The following is a 21,917-nucleotide window of genomic DNA, read 5'->3' as shown; positions in this document are numbered from 1 at the left end:
TCCTTCATTCAATCTCCTCCCTTAGTCCATGCCCAGAGAAAGATCCAGGAAATATAATCCTTTGTTATCTTTGTGTCAAGCAAACAAGCAATGGAGCAGAAGTGCCTTGTGTATAAGCAAAACAGTTTACCTCAGCTCATAGCACTCAAAAACAAGATTTACTCAATTCCTCAGGGTATGCAAAAAAAAAAAAAAAAAAAAGAAAAAAGAAAACCCAGAACTCAAGTCTATGCTGCATAATTTATATCAGATATTTGGCAATGAACATATCCTCTGATAAAAAGAAAAAAAAAAAAAGATGACTGACAGTAACTTGTACTGGATATTGCTGTGTTCACACTTGTGCCTACATCCAGTTTCACCAGTCCAAATAGGCATCTGCTTGGCTGCTGTTATGACACATACTCAGAAAACAATTCTGCATACAGGTGACTCAGAGTTACCAGCAGAAGCTACAGATGTCCTATTCTAGGCCCATAAAAGTAATCCAGGATTCAGTCCACTCCAGTCATCATCTCCTCAGGAAAGCCAAGACCCATAAATGCCACATATACGTATGAGGGATAGTTATATCTTCTGGAGAAGAGGCAGACTCCCTGCATTTTGGGGATACATGGAATTTACAGCACCTGGGAGGCACTTCACAGATTTCCAATAGCTCATTTTTCCCTCTAGAGCAATTCCAGTGTAGTGCTGGCCAAACTGTTGCACAGGAGAACAGAGAATAAGGGCAGTGTATATGCCAGCCTCTTTTCATTCTAAACTTTTGTCACATTATTAAAAAACAAATGCTTTTTTGTTCTGCAGTTCAAAGGGGGACTACTAAAACCACAGATTTTGGGAAAGAGTGATAGAACCAGAACTTTGAAAAAATTTAGATTTATTGATAGAGATGCAGAGCAAAGATGAATAAATGGAGGTACAAGGTAAGAGCAGCTTAGTCCATGATAAAGATTTTGGAAACAAGATGAATGACGCTGCACTTGTCCTTAAGTAGAAGTAAATCACTACTGCATGACTGAATCATTTCATTTAGTCTGTACACTTGGACTAAAAGCTTTAAAAAAAACTACTGGGTTTTCTCAGTAATATTCTGGCAAAATATTTCACGAGCAAATAAGAAGCACTGAAAAAAAAAAAGATAATGCTTCCTTTTTGGAATTTTGCCGTATTTTCTCTATGTTTCTTTGTGTTACCCTAGCAACTCACAGCACAACATCACTCATCACACAGAGCACAAGAGTATGAAATACAGGCTGAACCTGACTTCTCTCTATTGGAGTCCGTTCTCTATTAACTTAAGGTGATCAAATACGTCCAAAAGGAATGAGATATGCAAATACAACGGAACTTTATTATTTCCCATGTTTTCTTGATCTGCCTGCATTTGTAAAAATATACTTAGAGCTGGGAAAGAGTTCCTCAATTAATGCAAAGTCAAATATTTATGAAAGGTTAACAGAAAAAAAACACTGAAAGAGGAAGTATTGCCTCAAACCAGCTCTCCCAGAAGACGTGGTGTGAAGTAGCAGCAACATTTAAACCAAAAACAAGATACAAAAATCAAGAAGAATTCACCAAGTGTAGTACACTTAAGGAAAAATGTGCCCCTTTTCTTTTAGGGAACGGACAAGATCTAACACAAGTATATAGTATTTTCCACATTTCCTGCAATTCTCACCTCCTATCCTCAGCTCTTGAAACATCCACAATTAACAGAGTTCCTTAAGGATGCAGCTATTCTGATTCAGGTTTCTTATGGTTTCAGATTTATTTCTATAACATTTGAAATATATAAATTCAATTTGTTGCTATCAGTAATACTGGATAAATATTACCTCTTTTAATTAGCTTTTTTTGGGTGAAAAACAATTTTTCCACCCCAAAAGAAAACAGTGCTTTAAGGCTGCTTGGAGCAGCCAAGTCAGAGGGTAATTTTAAACATTTGCTCAAAACATTAACATTTTGGGGCCAGGTTTTCTTGCCAAGTTTTTAATGTTGGAAAAATGAATGCTTCTTTACTGTAAAGTGAGAGAATGGGTAAAAGTCCAAATACTTGCTTTGCCAGAATGTTAGAAAACTTGTGTGGGAGGCAAAAAAAAAGAGGGGTGGGGGGAGGAGAGAAGTTAAGCTAGTCTCACCATATACCTCTGAAGTTGGAGTTTACATTCATTCTGACCATCCCAACCAACTGAAACCAAATGTGCTATTAGTCATTTAAGAGTTTCTGTTGTAAAGTTAGAGGAGTCTGAAAATAAAAACTTGAAGAAAATTAATGATATGGGAAACAATCCTAGCCAGCCAGGGAACTATAGATGATCTCACACCACTCTTTCACCAGTACTCATGAAGTATGTAATTTGTATCACAAAACTGATGACTGAGGGAAAAAAAAGGCTTAATATACCAATTAAGACATCACCAAAATGCTCCAACAAGCTATTACAACTAAGTCTGCTGGTAGGGAAGGAGTGGAACAAAACGATCAGATTCTGCTCCAAGTGAGGCCATGGCAATATTCCCAACATCTTTAACGAGTGCATGAGTAAATGCTAAATTGGGAATCTTCCTTCTCACGAGAAAGAAGATACTACATGCATCAAGTCTTGGAAATTGCAGTTAGCCATCTGCAGAATTTCACCAGCTGCCCAGCCAGAAGACGCACTGGAGAAGTGGGTTCCTTAAGACCCACATGGTGGCTGTAAGCTATCCTTCCCAGAAGTCAATCAAACCACAGAGCCAAAAAAACACAAAAGCAACCCTCAGGCTCTTGACGGGGTTATTCTATAAATGCTTTGTCCAACAGTCCTCATAATTTCTACAAGAAAAACAGGCACTCTTTAACACCAAGAGAAGATTAACAAAAATCTTGAGACTCTCATCTAGGATTCCACAGCTTTTGAAAACTAAGGGTGTCTCAAAACCTCCGTGAAGCACAATCATTACTGCATTTAATCATTGGAAAGATTATCAAACTAATGGTTAAACTGACAAGTATGTCAATAGTGCCAGTTTACCACAAACTGCAGCTTCCCATGGGACAGTACACATGCTGCATTAGCAACTGCTACATTCAGACCTGTCACCTTGGAATTGTCTATGAAAGTATCCCTTTTGATCTCAAGTGTTTGGCCCTATTTTATTCAGAAATCCCAAGAGTAACAGTGCTGTCACTATATTCATAGTTTAACAATTCAGTGAAAAGCCAAGACTTTACCATCATCCTGCAATTAGGACTGATAGTCTAGACAGGATGAAAAATTAAAAGGCAGCTCAATAAAATTTATGGGATGTTTCTCCTCTTGATTATACTTAATTCTACCTGAAACAAATTACAGTTGCAGAAGAATCACACAAAAAGTCATCTCAGCGGTCTCATCACCAACACGCACCTTACAACTGTGAGACTCAGAATAATTACCAAGATCTCCCCTTCTTCTTTTCACCTTCAGGCTAACAGAACCACAAGCAGAAATTAACTCAGTGTGGAGGAGGAATACCCAGTAGTATCCTCCAGTGAGGAGAGGATACATCAATCTCTGCTGATGGCTTAGGAATAGGTTGCTAAATTGTGGCAAAACCCAGCTATTCCTTGACAGGAAGGTAACCCCTGGAAAGTACAGGAGAAGAGAGCAGGGTGAAACATCTTCACGCTTTGACCCACAGATAGTAAACATGGATGATAAGCTTGAGCATTATCATCAGGTTTGTTGTCAGACAGCAAACTGTTGACCACACTGCCCACACAACACTGAAAGTGCTTTGCAAAAGGCCACCACTTTCTTACTGCATGAAGTTAGACAGGTGGAAAATACCATGAAAAAATAGGTGGAATACTCTTAATGTATTACCTTCTCTCCATTTCAGTGTAGATGCAGTTAGTGGTCCACTTAAACAGCTACAGTAATATATTTTAAAAATAAATTTAATAGAGGTCCCTTTTGTAGATTTTTTTTTTTTTTTAGCAACTGAAGGTACAAAGACATACAAATGTCTTCATCATCAAGGAAATGCATTTATGGCAGAGTAGGACAGTACAACAGTTTCCTAAGATACTGAAAAACAGCTCATTCTGCCATCTAAGTTATGCAAGCATCATCTTTAGTAACGGAAATCAGTACTATCAAAAGCAGTTCACAAAATAACAAATCAGCCATCTGTTGGATGCTGATTTCTTGAGAGATGCCGATTCAGAACCACTCCAATAGTCAGATATTTACTGCTCAGAAAGAAGATAGACATGAAGCCTTCTGCCACACTGCATTTTGAGCTCTTCCCTTACAAAACAGCACATTGAATACATGTAAAAATATGCGCCCCAAGTTTTTTTCAGGTAGGAAAGAATCTTTGGAAGCTTCTGCTAGGGAAAGAAATCCAGAACTGTTGCATGAACTCCAGACAGAATGTCAAACATGTAATTACTTGAAATATTATTAGAAGTAACATAGTTATTACCCAAGGCCCTGAAGGAAAAGCCCTGACACAGGATAGGTACACAGGTGAGTATACTTGAACTTTTTTTTGCATAATAAAGCTCCCAACAAAAACTGTGCAATCTTTTAAAAAGGAACTCCACAAGGAAAAGAATAATAAATTAAAAGCACAGAAATAACATTCTTTGCAAAGGGAAAAAAATGAACTCTCATCTCAAATGCACTCTCAAGCTTCCTCTCCTTTTAATTAAAATTGATGAATGCTGATAGCACAGAAATCAACAGATTGGATGTGAAGTAAACAGGCCATTTAAAATACATAAATGCACATTTAAATTAAGTCTGTGCTGATTTTCAATTTGTAAAATTTCATATGCACTTATTTTGAGTGTCATACCAATTCCCCTCAAAAATAAGTTCACTAACACATTCATGATTACAGAACAGCTTACAAAAATAAAAATTGCTTTTAAATTCTACTTCTTTCACAACAGTTTTTATTTTTGCTAATTTTAGCTTGCATAGAGGATCCTGTGTTTCATGGGTACAACCAAGGCTTACCAAAGTTCTTTCACAAGATGAAGACTGGCCAGTGAGCATCACCAGCAGTAATAGTGCTTTTGTTGAAACAAAAAGCAATTCCTTTTGAAAAATTAGGCAGATAATTATCCAATGAACACAATATCACAGTATTTACTCTCTTAGGTAATTATTAATTTTATTGCAGGCACTAAGATTAGAATGGATTGAAACTTGCCGTATTTAACAAGACAACTTTTTCTGCCCTCTCTCTTCTGAGAGTGTTAAGTTGACCATCCATATCCAGTTTGTCTTACACTCTTCTCTTTGTTCCTGTATTTGCTGTGTTGACCATCATTTAAAAAAGAGTCACATGCTTTCAAATTCAGGCCATAAACTCATCTCTGCTGCATCCTCTGCCACTAGAGAAAGTAAAAGGTAACGTTTTCTAAAAACTACGCACTAATTATTTTTTTGTACATGAGTATTGGTGCATTACACACTTTAATAAGCAAATGCATGGAAACCTGTACAGCTACATTTTGTAATACCATTAAAGACTAACCTTTCATAACTGTCATCTGCTCTCTACTTCAAAGCGTGCACTCTTTGAAGCTGACCTGGTGTTGCTGTTTGTTTTGTGAGTTGCCTGGCAGAGACATCTGAGCAATAGAGAATGAAAACAGCGGGAAAGCATCTTTACTGGGTATCCCAAATTAGCTGAAGAGTTACAGAAGGCTATTCCAAATAACAGCAGTGGTGGCACATAGACTACCTACAAACTAGAAGGAACTAGAAACCAAGCAGATACTACCTTGTCTTAGCAGTAAAAGCAGATTGTGAAGTTTTTCACAGGTAAAGAAAAAAAAAAAAGAAAAATTTCAATGCACTTGTTTTGAAACTGAAGGGACAATTCATATTCATAATTCAAAATTGCGTTAAAAAGAAGCCACATTACCAAGAGTTGAAGTAACCTGAACTAATTAGCTGGAGTATCCTCTCATATGTGAAGGTAGGAAAAACCTCCAAAGTTTAGTAGTTTTCTTCCACTGTGCCTACTGCTGCTTACTTTAGCTCTTAAGGAGGACAGTCTCTCCTGTGACTGCAGATGCACAAATAACAGTAACATGTTCCATTAAATGTTGAATGCCAAAACCTACATGCAATTAAGCCTGACCAAACAGTTTCTAGGAGCTTGAACATATTTGCTTTCCTGACAAAAATTCTGCAAACAAAAGCCCCTTCTATAAGTAATGTACACGTGCCTTTGGTACATGTCCATCAAAAAGATTCCTGCCCCGGGAGATGAAAGCAGGCTGCTTCTCTCTCTCACTGATCAGGCAGTAAAAAGTCATTTTTAAATGATGGGAACCACACAAACACATTCTTGGGCAACAGGTGACAAGAAGAAATTTTGACTGCTCACTGCTTCTCCATTTCTCCTGAACCCTAATAGAATCATAGAATTGTTTATGTTAGAAAAGACCTTTAAGATCATTGAGTCTGACCATTAACCCAGCACTTGTAAGTTCATCACTAAACCATGTTTACAAGTGCCACATCTACAAGACTCATAAGTACCTCCAAGGATGGTGACTCTACCACTGCCATGGACAGCCTGTTCCAATGCTTCACAAGTGTTTTAATTGAAGAAAAATTTACTAAACCACAATTCTTAACCACACAATTGGTTGGCCATATGTCACAATTTGAGGTCATTTCTTCCTGGCCTGTCACTTGTTACTTGGGAGAAGAGGCTGACCCCCACCTGGCAGTTGTGGAGGACAGTGAGGTCCCCCCTGAGCCTCCTTTTCTCCAGGCTAAACAGCCCCAGCTCCCTCAGCTGCTCCTTATCAGACCTGTGCTCCAGACCCTTTACCAGCTCCCCTGCCCTCCTCTGGGCACACTCCAGCACCTCAATGTCTGTCTTGTAGTGAGGGGCCCAAAACTGAACACAGGATTCAAAGTGTGGCCTCACCAGTTCTGAGTAGAGGGGCACAATCACTGCCTGGTCCTGCTGGCCACACTCTTGCTGATAGAGGCCAGGATGCCATTGGCCCTCTTGGCCACCTGAGCACATGCTGGCTCATGTTCAGCTGGCTGTCAACCAGCATGCCCAGGTTCTTTTCCGCTGGGCAGCTTTCCAGCCACTCTTCCCCAAGCATTTGAATGTTGAGACCCAAGAGCAGGACCTGGCACTTCACCTTGTTGAACCTCATCCAACTGGCCTGAGCCCATCCATCCAGCCTGTCCTGATCCCTCCGTAGAGTCTTCATACCCTCCACAGATCAATGTTCCTGCCCAGACTGGTGTCATCTGCAAACTGACTGAGGGTGCAACTTTCCCCCATCCCCCTTGCCTGCCCTTTCACTGCAGTGCCCCGTTGTGTAAACATACTTTCTGAGAAAACTAAGTTCCAGTCCTTCATTCCAGCTTTTCTCCTGATAAAATTCACACTGTTCATTAAAGGAAGGAATTTCAGCAAGCAACTTTGGCCCACACCTGACACGGCACAGGGACGGAGCACCTGCCTTAGTCCTCCTGTGCTGGCAGCCCCGTGCACACTGAGAGCAGCTGCTGGGCCACCCATTGCTCACATGGCACCCAAGCAAGCAAAACTCAAGCACTCAGACTCATCCTATTCGATGCCACCATTCCCTGAATTTGTAGATTTAAATCTTATCCTAGCAATGAAACAAACAATACTGAGCAAAAAATAGAAGTAATTTACAAATGCAGTCGCGTCATTTAGGTCACCATCATGATGCCAGACTGAGTATGTTACCTGGATAACTAGGGATTTCTGTGTAGGTTATTTATCAGACTAGCTTGTTGAATACATTAACAAATTATTCAAACAGTATTAGAGAAAACAGAATTGAACTAAGGACTTTGCTTGCAGCTCTATGAGGAACACGCTTCAGAAAGACAAAATGTTGTTTATAAAAAGCAAATTATGCTTTTGCAAGAGATTCTGTTCCTCTTGAGAGAATAAAAATATCACTACGAAATGGCAAATACTACTAAACCACCAGCACTAAGTGACTTTTGTATGATTTCCCAACAGCAGCCAACATTCAATACCAGAGGCAAGCTCAGATTTCAAAGAATAAAATGTTCTGCACAGAGAGAGAGGGTTTTGCAGGACAAGCAGAGTATCATTACCAATGCATCTTATTCTGTGCTTATTCAACCTGTGTGGGTGTGCCTTCTACATAACCATCTGATGTGTGATTTTACAGTTACACTTCCCTTGCCAAAATCAGTAACAAAACCTCTTAAATTAACTGATCTTCTGAGAGAAAAAGTAGCTTTTAAGCAACTATGCTGAATATAGCGCAGGCAAATATATGTACCAGCTTATTTTAACAGCCATTCTTATTCATTATTCTTCCAAAGCTTTTCATGAAACTTCCAATGGCTTAATGAAAAACTGTCATATGTTAAATTGCTAATAATTAATGATAACATTTTTTCCCCTGTGATTGCACAACCTGGTCACATACAGAATACTGGTCTGGATTAAGATACCTACCATGATTTTATTCATCTTTTCAGATAGCTTTACATACAATGTTCCACATTTCCTAAAGCTTAACAATAGCAGATTGCTTGATTGATTTATCAAATTAAATTCAATGCTTCCATATGATTTTTTATTTATTTTTCCTTAGTTTTGCTTCTTGGAGTTTTCCATAGAGCTCCAGAAGTTAAAAGCAGCTTTTACTGTATGCAATCTTTCCAAAGCCACACACAGGAACATTCACATGGGGCCAGATCAAAAACTATATCAAGCCCAAGATCTCATCCTCCCATGTAATCCCAAGTGGCTGCCTAAGGAAGAGCAAAAACAGATGGGAAAGATGCTTCTCCCTTGTAGACTTTCTAAGCTAGATGTGGTTTCCACATACTAAGTAACTCTTAAAAGATTTCCCTTAAACTTCTCCACTATTCCTTGAATGCAAGTAACCTTTGATTATCCACATCATCTGTTGGCAAGGAAGCCTATTTCCCCTTCATTGATTATTCATATAACATGGCACTCAGTGACCAGCTGAATCACTTGTCCATACCATCTGATAGGGTTTTATTTGTTTGTTTGTTTTAAGCTTGCAGCTTTGTCCAGCTCTCCCCTTCATCCATCACCTCTCATTCAGGACCCTCAGCATGCTTAAGTAAGCCTGCAGGGGAAGCTATTCCTACTTTTAGTCAGAGAGATGCCATGAGGGTGAAGATATTCCAGTTCCATAGACCTTCTTTTGGGGGAATTTGGGCAAGTGAGAAAGTGATAAAAGGGAAAATTATCCAAGCCTAAAGCTTCATATGGTATTACAACACCAGCAAATGCCAGATTAACCACAGCAGCACAGTAGAGTACAACTGGTTTTCCTATTCCTAATACTTGTTTCTAGAATAAGATTGGGTCCTTTTTTTGTGTGTGCTTGGTTGTACTTTTGTTTGTTTGGGGTTTTTTTGACTGGCACTGAACACTGCCTTCACAAAACCTCTGACCCATTTACCTCAGGCCTGAGCAGTATTAGGTATTCCAGAATTCATCATTTCATACACAAAACCAAAATTGTTCTCTAAGTTTTCTTGTTCTCATTAAAGCAACCCAAATTTCTTTCTATTTTATACATAAAAAGAGCACAGTTTCTGAAAAAAATAACCTGAAAATTACTACTAAAAGCTGTTTACAAGAGTAGTTAACACTGGTATACTTGGACAGCTTAGGATTCAGTTGTGGAATTGTACAGTAATTCTCTAACTGTACAGATCCGTGTTGAAAATACGTGACAGCTTCAAGTCAAACCACACATAAATAAACCGCCTTCTGTTAGCTCAGGCATTTTTAGCTAGTGCTTTACCAAGTACATCCCTCACCCCCAAAAATTATCACAGTTGAGGGCATCTTACAACATCAGGTCACAGAGTTAAAAAGAATACATTACTGCATCATAAATCTGACAAGTGTATTTCAGTGGTTATTCACAGGGAACAAGTGGCTGTCTGTAATTTAATAGCCTTTGCAAGAGCAGAAGTATTTTGAACTTGGACTCCCTTTCCCCGCCCCAGTTAAATATTTTATCATATAACGCACTGGAATCCACGTCAGTTGATGCATATCTGTACGTACTGGGTTCAAAGGTGTGTGCGTGTTTACATTTGCAGGACATTTTTTCTGGAAGGGAAAGGAAAGAGGAAATATCATCAGCATTAGTCAACCTTCTTACTCTAGTCCCAGAAACCAGCTGCAGCAGCTTTCAGAATTTTGCTTTCTGAGTCAGGTTCTGATACCACGCTCCCTCCCTGGGCAGACAGAATCGTAGGGAGGGGATACCTATACTGGAGGGCAGGGCTGTTGGGAGGACTGGCTCTGCAGGAACCTCATATGACATCCAATAAGCACAAAGTCCACGTCCTGCCCCATGGATGGACCCAATTCCTGTAACTGCAGAGTGGGGTGGAGAGCTGGGCCTGGTGGTCCTGCTGGGCTGAACCTCAGCCAGCAGCCAGTCCTGGCAACACTGGCCAACAGCACCCAGCGCTGAATGAGATGGTGCATGCGTGTGCAAAACAGAGCATGCCACAAGGCTGACAGAGCCCATCATTCCCCCTTTCCTCAGCACTTACTATGCCACCTCGGTAATGCTGCTGTCTCCAGTTTGGTGTCTCACAGTACAGGAAAGACATGGATAAACTGGAGCAAATTGAGTGGAGATCACCAGGATGTGCATGGCTGGAGATCCTGAGCTTGATCATCCAGCTTGTACAGTCTGGAGAACAGTTCCCCTTTTGGGTTTTCTTTTGTTTTTGTTGTTGGGGTTTTTTTCCTTTTGTTTCTTAAAGACAACAGATCTCTATCATTTAAAAGAAACATGCCTTTGTGTGGTTAAGCTTGGCTGCTATCTAGGGCTCTTTATTTCCAACCCTCCACCCCTTCTTATCATCTAACCATGTGGTGAGACATTATTTTGTTTAATTGGTTTCAGTGACGGCATGAAAACAACCATGTAACCCTCTGGAAATGCAGTTTATAAGAATATTTGAAATTGTTATTTCATTGCCAATTGCATTCTGTAACATTCACAGCAAAAAAAAAAAAAGGCAATATTATCACTTTAAAGGATACAATAAGTGCTCCAATTAAGCAGTAATAATAGTTAGAACTGAAATGTCTGAAAGGAATAAAAATGGCCAGAAGTAGGGCTTTGCATGAAGCAGGATCAAAAACTGTCAATGCACTGTTCAGCTTTACTTTCTCTATTTCCAGAGTATGATGAACTGGCAAACTCCTGTATCCATGGAAAACTTCAAGAAGTCAGCTTCCCCCACTATTTAAATATAGCAGCCCTTCCTGTTGAGTTGTCTACAGAAAAACTAACTGAACTTCAGCAATTTAGCAGTAAAATACAATTTAGAATAATACAATAGTGAACTTTCATACATGTTTCTGTGTAATTGATGTTACAAAAAGCTTATGTTAGTCAAGTCATTCAATTTCCAACATCAGACACAAACACTTTTTTTGTATGGAGGAAAAAAGAGCCACCACCAAAAAATGCAGGCTTTCTCTTTACCTCCTTTTGTAAGGTATTCATTGCTACTCATCAAAAATGCTGTTTTCCTTCTCATGCATTGTTTTATAAACTGCATTTAATCCTGGGAAGCTAGGGGATTAAAATGAATACAGGTATTTAAGATTTAGATGGATTCCCATGGGAATCCAAAAATGCTAGATACACTTCTGTTAATACAAGCAAACATTGAAAAAGCATAAAGGCCTACAGTAATAATAGTTTTTTAGCCCCTTCCCCACCACAGTTATCCCTAAGATACTTTTGAAATGTAATAGGATCAAATATGATGACTTTGAACAAAACAGTGCAATTCTGTAGAAAGCTACTGCAATCCTCTTCAGGGAATCATTCAATTCTGTAGAAGAACTACCTGAATTCCAATATAAGCCTCTGGATCTGTGTCACTAGAGATACATGAATTGCTTTTGATACAACTAACAGATGCTACACCTGCATTGTTACTCTGAATTTTTCAAACTCCTCCTCTGCACACGTCTAGGTACAGATACAGAACTCCAGAGTTCTTCATTCTTAGAGCAGAATCATCTTCACAAAAAAGCAAATGCCATCAAAAGTATAATCTGATAAAGGAAGTGTAAATTATTAACTTTTAAATTACTCAACAGCAAAAGTGATTTATCTCCAATATTATTCATAATGACAAGAAACTAAAGCAGACAGATTAAATAGCACCACACCTAAGACTTCATAGACTTTAAACTTAAGAATTGGAGGTAAATTTCTAGCAGGTATGGTCCAAAGTCTGGAACATATTTTATTGCCTACAATGTTTTTACTGGAATGATTTACAGTTTGCACAGATTAGTGACATGAGCATGAATATCTTACATTTAAGCACATCAGTTTCACAATATTGAAGAAAATAAATTTTTTCTTTATCTCTACATAATTGTCCCAAATACTAAGAAAAGTAAAACATGTGAAATTACTAATCTTGAAAGTAGCTATATCATTAAAAAAATAAACAGAGCAATTTCAATATTTAGAATATAGCTATAACCAGGAAGCAAATACATTTCTTTGACAATGCCCACAGCAAAAAGAGAACTTACACACTTACAGAGTTGTAGAAACATTTCAGTCTGAAGTGCTGCACTTTTCCATTTCAAGTGAACTGTCACTAGGAAACTTAGTTACCACAATAAAGGCCTATTACAACCATATGTGTAAAAAATGTTATTTCCTGAATATAAATGGGAGGGGGAAAGTCGCATCCATTGTCCTAATTTAATTTTGGTTAAATGGTTTGCATTTCAGTTTTCAAGACCCACAATAAGCTGTCTCTTATTTGTTTCACCTCAGTTTGAATTCACATAGTTTCTAAAATGCTGAAGCTTTTGGGATGATTGACTCTTCAGTCACATAGGTACAAGCAAGAGAATTTAAGGAGACACAATTTTGGTCCAATCATTTTCATACTTCATCCACTGAGGCATTTGGCTTTCATCCATCTCACCACTTTCTATTCTACGCAAAATAAAAAGGCAGGAAAGGGTGGTTCTGTGTTGTGAGAGTGCTTTGAGTTGGTTGGGGTTTTTTTTTTTTAATTATGAGGCCAAATTAGAAAATAAGTTTTTCAACTCATTAAAATGAGTGTTTCTTAGAAAAATAAGCACAGCAAGTTCAGGTTCAGCTCTATCATACTCTCTTATTGCAAGCATTCAATTCTTGAACAAAAAAAAAAAAAATTCAAGATAATGTAGTAACTAAGCAAATAAATATGAAAGAAGACACCAAATTCAGTATTATCAACAAAAAACACCATCTCTGAACTATCTGTCCACAAATTCATCTGCATTCTCTCTCCTTTCATTGTTGTTTTTGAGGTTGGTTTGGGGTCTTGTTTGGTTGGCTTTTCAAGTATCCCTTTTCGGGGTATTTGACTATGACTCCTTTGAGCAAAATACGACAGCTCTTCCTGAAGGGCAAAATAAGATGCAAGTCCCAAAAGAGTGTCTCATCATCACACCTCAAGCTTTCAGGTATGCCTCAGCTTCACCTGATTTGCCAAACAGTTTCAAGAGTTGAATGATACTGGTAAAGCAAACCTAAAAAATTCCTCCAAAGACTGAGATGTGGTATTGCTTTTACAATTAAAGCTCTCCAAAAATTTCCAAAGAGCCTTGACAACAGTTTTCCACTCATAAGATCATCTTTTCAGGAATTTCTATGTAGATTGCTTTCTTCAGTGGTCTGCCCAACAGTGCTAATGTTCATCCCATAGAACAGAAATTTCACTTTGCCTTTGTTTACCCTGCAAAAAAAGCACCCTGAGCAGGAAACAGAAGTGGAATCAGGAAATGCAGCATATTCCCTGGGACTGGACAGGAAGAACATTCAAGTCATAAGAAACATCAACTACTATTAAAAAAGAATATTTTTTAATTCAATATCTACTATATCAGGAAATAGTGTACAGCTACTTCCTACCACAAAACCAGTAATTTGCACTGGAACTACTGTAATTTAAATTACAGGCTAAAGAAGATAGGTACTATAGGGCACTGTGTTTAGCTTAACTCACTGCTAGAAGGCTTCCCTTCTGACAACCCCTAAAAGGAGAAGGTTTCTTGATAAGAGACAAGAGCTGATATGCAAGGTAGTGATTCTGTACATAGGCTTAAAATACTTAAGGTTGGTATAATAGTTCACTCTTATATAATCAGAAGAGCACCTCATGAGCATATCCTGCTCCAAATGGAACAACAGGTGCAAATATGTCCTTACAGCCATACCACACAGCAACTATTTAATTTTCTCAGGTTTTATTTAGAAAGCATCTATTCTCTGAAACACTTACTTTGGGTGGTATTTTAAATTCAGAAAGTGTTATCTTGAACTGAAATAGAGAGCCTGTCTCAAAAGCTCAGCTGAAATGCAGGAACACAAGGATGAACACTCATGTAACAGTTGTCACTTCTCTCAAGTTGGCTTTAGTTATAGGGAGCTTTATGTTACAGAAAAAATGGCATCTTAATTTTTCCAGGATTGCTTTTTGTTTAGAAATTCATGAAAAAAATATTATGCTAAAGAAACATTAGGCAGATTAAGTTAAAAACTACCCAACATTTTGAAATGCCAAGGCCAAAGTCATAGTTCTGTTATTTCATCTCATGTATGCACCAAGTCTCACTTCAGCAAAACTTCTCCAACAGGGTTTTCTCTTTGCTTTACATAATTAACATATTACAAGATTGATAATGAATATGTGGAAAAAGTGCAGGCCAGCAAAAAGATGAAGGCATAATCCAAATACCAGGTTCTGCAAGGTGATGAGATACTTTGATCTATCTTGGGAAAAAAAATCACAGAATGGTTTGGATAGCAAGAGACCTCAAAGATCATCTAGTTCCAACCCTTCTGCTATGGGCAGGGACACCTTCCACAGCAGACCAGATTGCTCAAAGCCCCATCTCAAACACTTCCAGGGATGAGGCATCCACAGCTCCATCTATTCCAGTGTCACACCACCCTCACAGAAAAGAATTTCTTCCCAATATCTAAAACTAAACCCACTCTATTCCAGTTTAAAACTATTATCATTTGTCTTATCCCATGCATCTTTGTGACAAGTCCCTCTCCATCTTTTTCTTAGGCCCCTTTTAGGTGCTGGAAGTTGTCCTTGGAGCCTTCCCTTCTTCAGGATGGACAACCCCAGCTCTCTCAGCCTGCCTTCATACGAGATGTGCTCCCTGCTCATCTTCGTGGCCCTCCTCAGAGTCACTCCAGCAGGTCCACATACTTCCTGTGGTGGGTGCCTGAGAGCTGGACACAGTGCTCCAGGTGTGGCCTCAGTTTTTAGTTTCACTCAAGACATACTCTAAATATAACAATGTAGTAACAATATTAGTGGCAGCTAAGTATTTTAATTTGCCCTATAATTGAAAAATGAAATTAGTATCGTAAAACTTCAACATCAGACGTCAGGGCTGTGGTAGCTATAAAAAAGTTTTCTATTTAGGATTTTGCAGTAAATTTTCTCTTTTTTTTTTCTTAGTTTAATATTTTACTCTATTAACCCACCATTTTTTTATTTAATATTAAAATTTAATGATATTCTTTAACTGGAGATCTCATTTTACAGAATTATAAACTTTTTCATGTAGAAGAATTAATTTTCTTCAAAGACAAATTTGAATTTATACTCTCACTCTGAGCATTGAGGCTGTCTCCTTTAAAACTGATAATTGAGATAAACTCCATCAGAATTGATGCTTGACATCTGCCTATGTGAGCTCTCCCTTATAACTCCATGGCATGATTTTATTAAGAACCCTTCCACAGCTGGGAACAACTGGGTGTGTCACCCCTTAAGAGCTGGGTGAGGAAGTGCTTAACATTTTTAAATAGTAACCATGCTGACAACTGAGAGTCACTAAGCATGTATTACATTCTTACTTTGACAGAACCAAAAAAGAATCAAATGAAGTATTAAGACAATCTTGCTTTAGTATAAATAAATTTTAAAAACCTTCACTAACTGCTGTGTTGTAAAACAACATCTCCAATTAGAAATAATAAAACACTACTCCAAGAAATGAAAATCAAATATAACAAAAGAACTGAAGAGGGACACACATGCATTGACACAAATAACCAGCCACTGAACAAGATGATATGCACATGACTGCCAGACAGGGTATGTGAGGAGCAAGTCCATCTGGATGATCCTTCTTGGAACACATGACATATTGCTCTGCTATACCACTGAGCAATAACTTCTGCAGATTTACAGAAAGACTGAACTATAAATCTCAGACATTAATCCACACTCCCATTTTCACTGGCAGAAAAGAAATCATCCATGCCAGGACCATTTTTCCACACTACCCAACTACTAATCTTGCTGATCTGGCAAAGCGTAAAGTTTGCAAGGTTTGGAGCAGCAACCAGTAATTTTAGCCAGCCTTTTTCACACAAACTTCTAAACAATAAAATTTTAAGGAGCTTTTTCTTTGCAAAAAGGATAATCACATAATCACTTGGAACTGAAAGTCTGGATATGTAAGAGGATTCTTGCTTCTCTTGTCCCAGATTACTTCTAGTAATTATAGAGGGTTTCACATCATGCCTGTGCATCATCTCACTTGCAAGAGAAAACAAAATAGAAGTGAAAGTTGTAGCCTCCTCACCAGATAGAAAGATTATTTTCTTGGAACAGATTCTGTTCATGAGGAACTGAGGGTCTTGACCTTATCTCAGGTGACACAAGAACACTGCACCACGTAACAGAGTTTGGTAACTCTGAATGGCTTTGCAGTGGTCATCAGAAAGAGTGCTGTCAGCAAAGGTACGGCAAAAGGCAGCAAGCACACTCAGAAATAAACTACAAGGAGAAAACAACTCTTCCTGCTGGGAAGGGAGCCTGCCCAGGTGGCACAGGATGGCAGCCTGAGATGGCAACAGCCTGAGGGCATATGACTTCCCACAAGGTAAAAAGGAGATACCACAGGTAACTGCCTGGCAGCAGAGACAGGAGAAGCACATGGAACACCGCTTCACAGAGCTCATCCATTTCAAAAGGGAGGTGTTCCTCCTGAGGACCTGCCCAGCTCCTGAGGTGACAGATCAATTGAACAAGTGTAACAGGGACAGAGATGCAACCTCCCAGACAATGTGAAAGACTGGTTTTGTTCTTACATAAGATGACAACTCTCTCGTCCTCCTTAGCAGCAGAAGCAGACCCACCCTTTTAATGGTACCTTCCCCTCTGACCAGTTTTCAACATCCAAGGCAAATCAAGCACCTTGTCCTCCCTGACAGTATATGCATGTCCTACCAGCATCCTGTTCTCTGCCTGTTAAGATGACTTTTTCTAAGCAACAGTTTATTTAATCTATTTTGAGTAGATAAAAAAACTTGTGCTAACAGCAGTGCAACAGCAGAACACAGCAGTCCTCTTGCGGTGTCAAAATACACACTGCTTCAGGCACACATTAATGTTATCCCAAACAGCATATCACAGCTGCTTTAAGATGTGGGCAATTAGCCTCAGGTGATAGCAGCGAAATGAATTTGCTTAGAAATGTTAGAAATCCAAAAGTTAAATGCAATCTTTTGAATAAGTCAGCAGATGAAAAGTTTTCCTTGGTGACAAGAAATTATTTACTTGTAATTATGAAACTAGAGTTAGCAGAGGATAAGACAAAAGCAAGACATGAAATAGTACCCCTTTTCTGAGGCCTGGCATCCTACAAGTTTTGAAGACATTTGTAATCCATCTTGATTGTATGAAACTACTTATTTCTGTTAAATAATAAAAGGACACATCAGATAAAAGTCCTGATCAGACAGCATTTCTCTCCTGACACAAATATAAATCTCTCTGAAAATCCTCTGAAGAACAGCTTGCCTTCTGGGTAATAAAATTATTTCTGTAATTAACTTTTCAATGGAGAGAGTTATCTTCATGTAACTTATTTCCTTTATTTCTTGGAATAAAACTTTCCTCCCATCCCCTTCTAACCTCCTAAATATATCAAAAGTGCTAGTATATTTAGGACACCACTTTACAGCATGCTCAGATACAGAAGTTTTGAATTACTCTGGAAGCATTTAATACACACTGTGGGACTGTCATGTGATATATAATGTGTGGAGAAGCAAACTCATTCTGAAACAAATTGCAAGAACATGGTTGTATGGCTGGCAGTGCTTTTGACTCTAACCCAGACCCCCCACACTGCTGTCCATAAGAAGTACTCAATAGTTGAATCTGCTTTTTTGAAAAACACTAATTAAACCATTGCTGGGAAGGTATGATGTAAAACCACTGTTGCTTCCTGACAACTTCAAATTCCAGCCTTACTCTCTGCTCGCGGAGCCGGGAAGGGAACTGGCGGTGCTGCAAGGACCCAAAAAAGCCTCGGTTACAGACCCACTGGATGGATTTCACGGCTGACCTCTCCTGGGCACCGCGGTTTCACGTCGGGACGAGTTGGACAACATACCTTGCACAACAGTTCACTATCTCGACCTCCCCGGGCTTCCAGCTTGTCGCTATTGACGCTGCTGAACACCAGCTCCCGACCGCCTCCAACCCTTCCCAGCCATACCCTTGGAGCAAACCTCCACCAAAACAACTTTTGCTAGGGCTTTGTGAGTGATTTAAGCGCGGCAGAGGTTACCAACCCTCCGGCTTTTGGCATGACTTAGGAACAGGCAGAGAGAATACCAAGGTCCTGGAAGCGTGCCAAGTCCCTAAACAGCAGATTAGTGAGAAATTACGTTTCGGGTATGAGTCAAAGACTGAAAACACATTGCCATCTCACATATCAGACCTCTAAACAGCATGAACTTTCGTTCTGAAATCAGGCAGAGAGAATGTCAACAGGCTACCACTCGACCCACCTACGAGAGATTTCTTTCTAATTAAAGCAGCTACATATCATTTCACAGTATTTTTTTCCTTGTATTTGCAGAAGGATTACTGCCTGTTCCTCTCTGATAAATCTGGTAATTTAAGACAGGAATCAGTCCCTCACATTTAACTTGACATGTTTCTAGCAAAACCCACTAAAGATTTTTTTTTTTTTTTGAGACAATAAATTCACCCTTTTGTCCCAATACAATAAAAACAGTTAACAATGTAACAAATCAATGTGCCCTAGGATGATTTTTGCCTCTACTCATTTATCTTAAAACACCTGTCTATACAGTAAAGTTTCACCTTAGTCTCTCGGAAACTGGTAATAAAATTCTTATTAGGAGACAGAGCAGTCTTGAAATATGAAAATCCACTAAATATATTTTAGAACCAAGCCACCACTATTTCACAGGAAAACTCCCATCTCCATAAACATGCAATTCGGTACTTCATTTCTACTCACACACACGCATATATCCCTTGACAGGGGATGTGACACTCAGAGACAAACATCTGACTAATACCTGGAGTGGCAAGAGCAGCAGTCCTTCAGGAACACTACACCTAAGCCTCAACTTCATTTGGATAAGTATGAGAAGTACCACCTCAGCCTTTCAGATTTACATCCATAATCACAAATCATAAAGAAAAGTGATGCCTTTGATATCATTTAACAATATTGCTCCAAGTCTGAAATAAGCTGAACAGTTTCCATCTCAGATTAAATGCTGTAAATATTCATTAACAATTAGTTTGCTTGTAAGGTAACTATTATAATAATACTTCATCTTTTAAATTACATTTCTGCAAGTCTTATCCTCTAGCTTTAACAAGGCTTAAACCCTCACCACAGTATTCAGAACTGCTCATACCAGATTAAAAGAAGAATTTTCCATAGGCAAACATTAAAAAAAAAAAAATAGACTGTGAAAGAGCTTAGAGGGAGAAGAGAAAGGAGAAAACAAAACCACAAAACTCACTTGACTGTAACTCGATTGGACAAATCCTGAAGATCTCCTGGGTGAAAAAGCTGAGCTTCTTTCAGTCCAATGTTTTCGCACGCTTTCAGAAAAACATTTATATTATCCTGCAAAGAGAAGTAGAAAGCAGTTGCTCAGTTAAGAGCACTAAGCAGGTTTTGCAAGATGATTAGTACTAGCCTTTAAATGTCAAAGTCCAGCTCACATAAATGAAACTGGAAAAGCAATCTTCTGGATCATAAACGCTGCTCGTTTCTCATGCACACAGCAGGCTGGGCTGCGATGGCAGGGACTGAGGGGTATGTTAAAGATTACCTGGCATAAGGCAGCGGTGAGCCAGTAGGCAGCAATCTCCACTTTGATGTCAGCTCTGCTCAGCAAACAAACGCCCTCTTCCTAGCTTTGCACGACAAGCCTCACCTCAATGCCTTTAAAAATAACTCCAGCTACTGACATTCACCACCCAGAAACTCTTGGCAGGGGAGGAAGAAGAGGAGGGACTCTTCGTTTCTATGCTCACAGACTGATGAGGGAATACTGCACCTGGAGTCTGGGTTTGGTTGCTGAGCAAAGCTCCGGAGAGACAGAAACCAAACTGTATTCAGAGCTGCTGCTGCTGCCTCACTTGGGGGGGGTTTCTTTCCGAGTCCCTCCCCTTCCCACACCCACACCCCCTCCTCAACTTCACACTGACGTGTTACAAAATATAGGAGCAGCACCCACTCCCTGCACCTGCTGCAGAATGGACTGACCCATGAGAGAAATGTTAAAAAAGAATAAATCTAATGATATATACAGAGATTATACAACTTGTGATCTATTTCCACTTCATGAACAGTGGGCAATAGGCAAGAAATTCCTTCTCGTTAAGGCGGAATGCTATCAACAACAAAAGAATGTGCCCTCTTGCGCACTTGCTTCCTTCAGCTGCAAGCCAAAGGAAAAGGTACATGAAGTTACTTAATTCATAAGCTGCACACAGCCCTGTCATTAAGAGTTTGTAAGTCAAGGCACTGGTATCAGAATTTCATAGCATAGAGAAGCTTTGCTTTAGCAATTTAATATGCTTTAAAATTTTTTTTTGACACATAATCACTGGATGTAACAGTTATTCCTTCACTTTAAATTCATTAAAAAAACAATCTACAAAGAAAATAACAGCTGCTTCTAATAAAGAAAGTAAAACAAACCCAAGAATCCCCACAACCTTCTGTTTTGAAGGTCCCTGGGATTCTAGTATTTCTTATCAGTCTGTAAACATGGCTTAATTCAAGGAAAATATTTGAGCAAGGTATTCCCCATGCAGGCTGCGGGCTCTGCGTTACCACATCTGAAAGATCCCAGGTGTCTCATACCATGAAGGTTAAGCCCAGGCCTGATGCAATGTGCCATGGTGGGGCTGCTCTGCTGCAGGGGGGTGCAACATGATGGCAAACATGGGGGACACCGTGTGGTGGTAGATGAGAGGAGGAAGCTGGGAAGGGTGCAGGACAGGCAGCCTCACCTATGCCCAGGCACTGGTCCCTGCAGTGCCCAGGGGGCTGCCTGCACATTTGCCTGGGAAGAGTTTCATGCTGTGAGATGCAGCCTCAGAAGGGGCATTTGTTTTTCCTTTCCATGCAATGCCCCTTTTTTCTTTCCATGCAATAAGGGGAAAGCTGTCTAGATGTGTCAACTTTATTCAACTCACATTTGAGTGTCACATTAGTACCAAACCAGCAAGGACTTGAAAAGGCATTGTTTCCTCTGTGTGGAAGAAGCCACGGGCTACAGTCCCATTGCGAGAAGAGGAGCTACTTGCTATACAACCACCAGGTCAGTGTTCAGGGGACTATCAGTCTGTGAAACTGGCAAGAAACGCACAAGAAGAAAGCAGCAGAGCAGAAAGAATGAGTAACTCCAAGGTAATGAATTGACACCAACACCAGTGAAGGCAATATGGTCTGATTGGTCTGCCCAGTCACCACAGCAACTAAGAGCAAACTACCAAACCAATGGGTTATGTCAACCACAGGGC

The 21,917-nt window shown here is 39.4% G+C and overlaps 1 protein-coding gene across 3 annotated transcripts in view; it reads right to left on the bottom strand.

Moving 5' to 3' along the window:
• The window catches only part of LMO7 (LIM domain 7), a 132,117-nt gene that overhangs the window by 54,360 nt on the left and 55,840 nt on the right, over positions 1-21,917 (bottom strand). For all 3 annotated transcript variants that reach the window (XM_059839159.1, XM_059839156.1, XM_059839158.1), the window contains exon 4: positions 19,901-20,007. In XM_059839159.1, coding sequence (XP_059695142.1) covers positions 19,901-20,007 — 107 coding nt within the window. The remainder of the gene's footprint in view (positions 1-19,900; positions 20,008-21,917) is intronic.

Source organism: Haemorhous mexicanus, chromosome 2 (genome assembly GCF_027477595.1).
Source record: "Haemorhous mexicanus isolate bHaeMex1 chromosome 2, bHaeMex1.pri, whole genome shotgun sequence".
In the NCBI taxonomy this organism is placed as follows: Eukaryota; Metazoa; Chordata; class Aves; order Passeriformes; family Fringillidae; genus Haemorhous; species Haemorhous mexicanus.
Note: the sequence above shows the minus strand (reverse complement) of the source record. Positions and strands in the feature narration are given on the sequence as shown.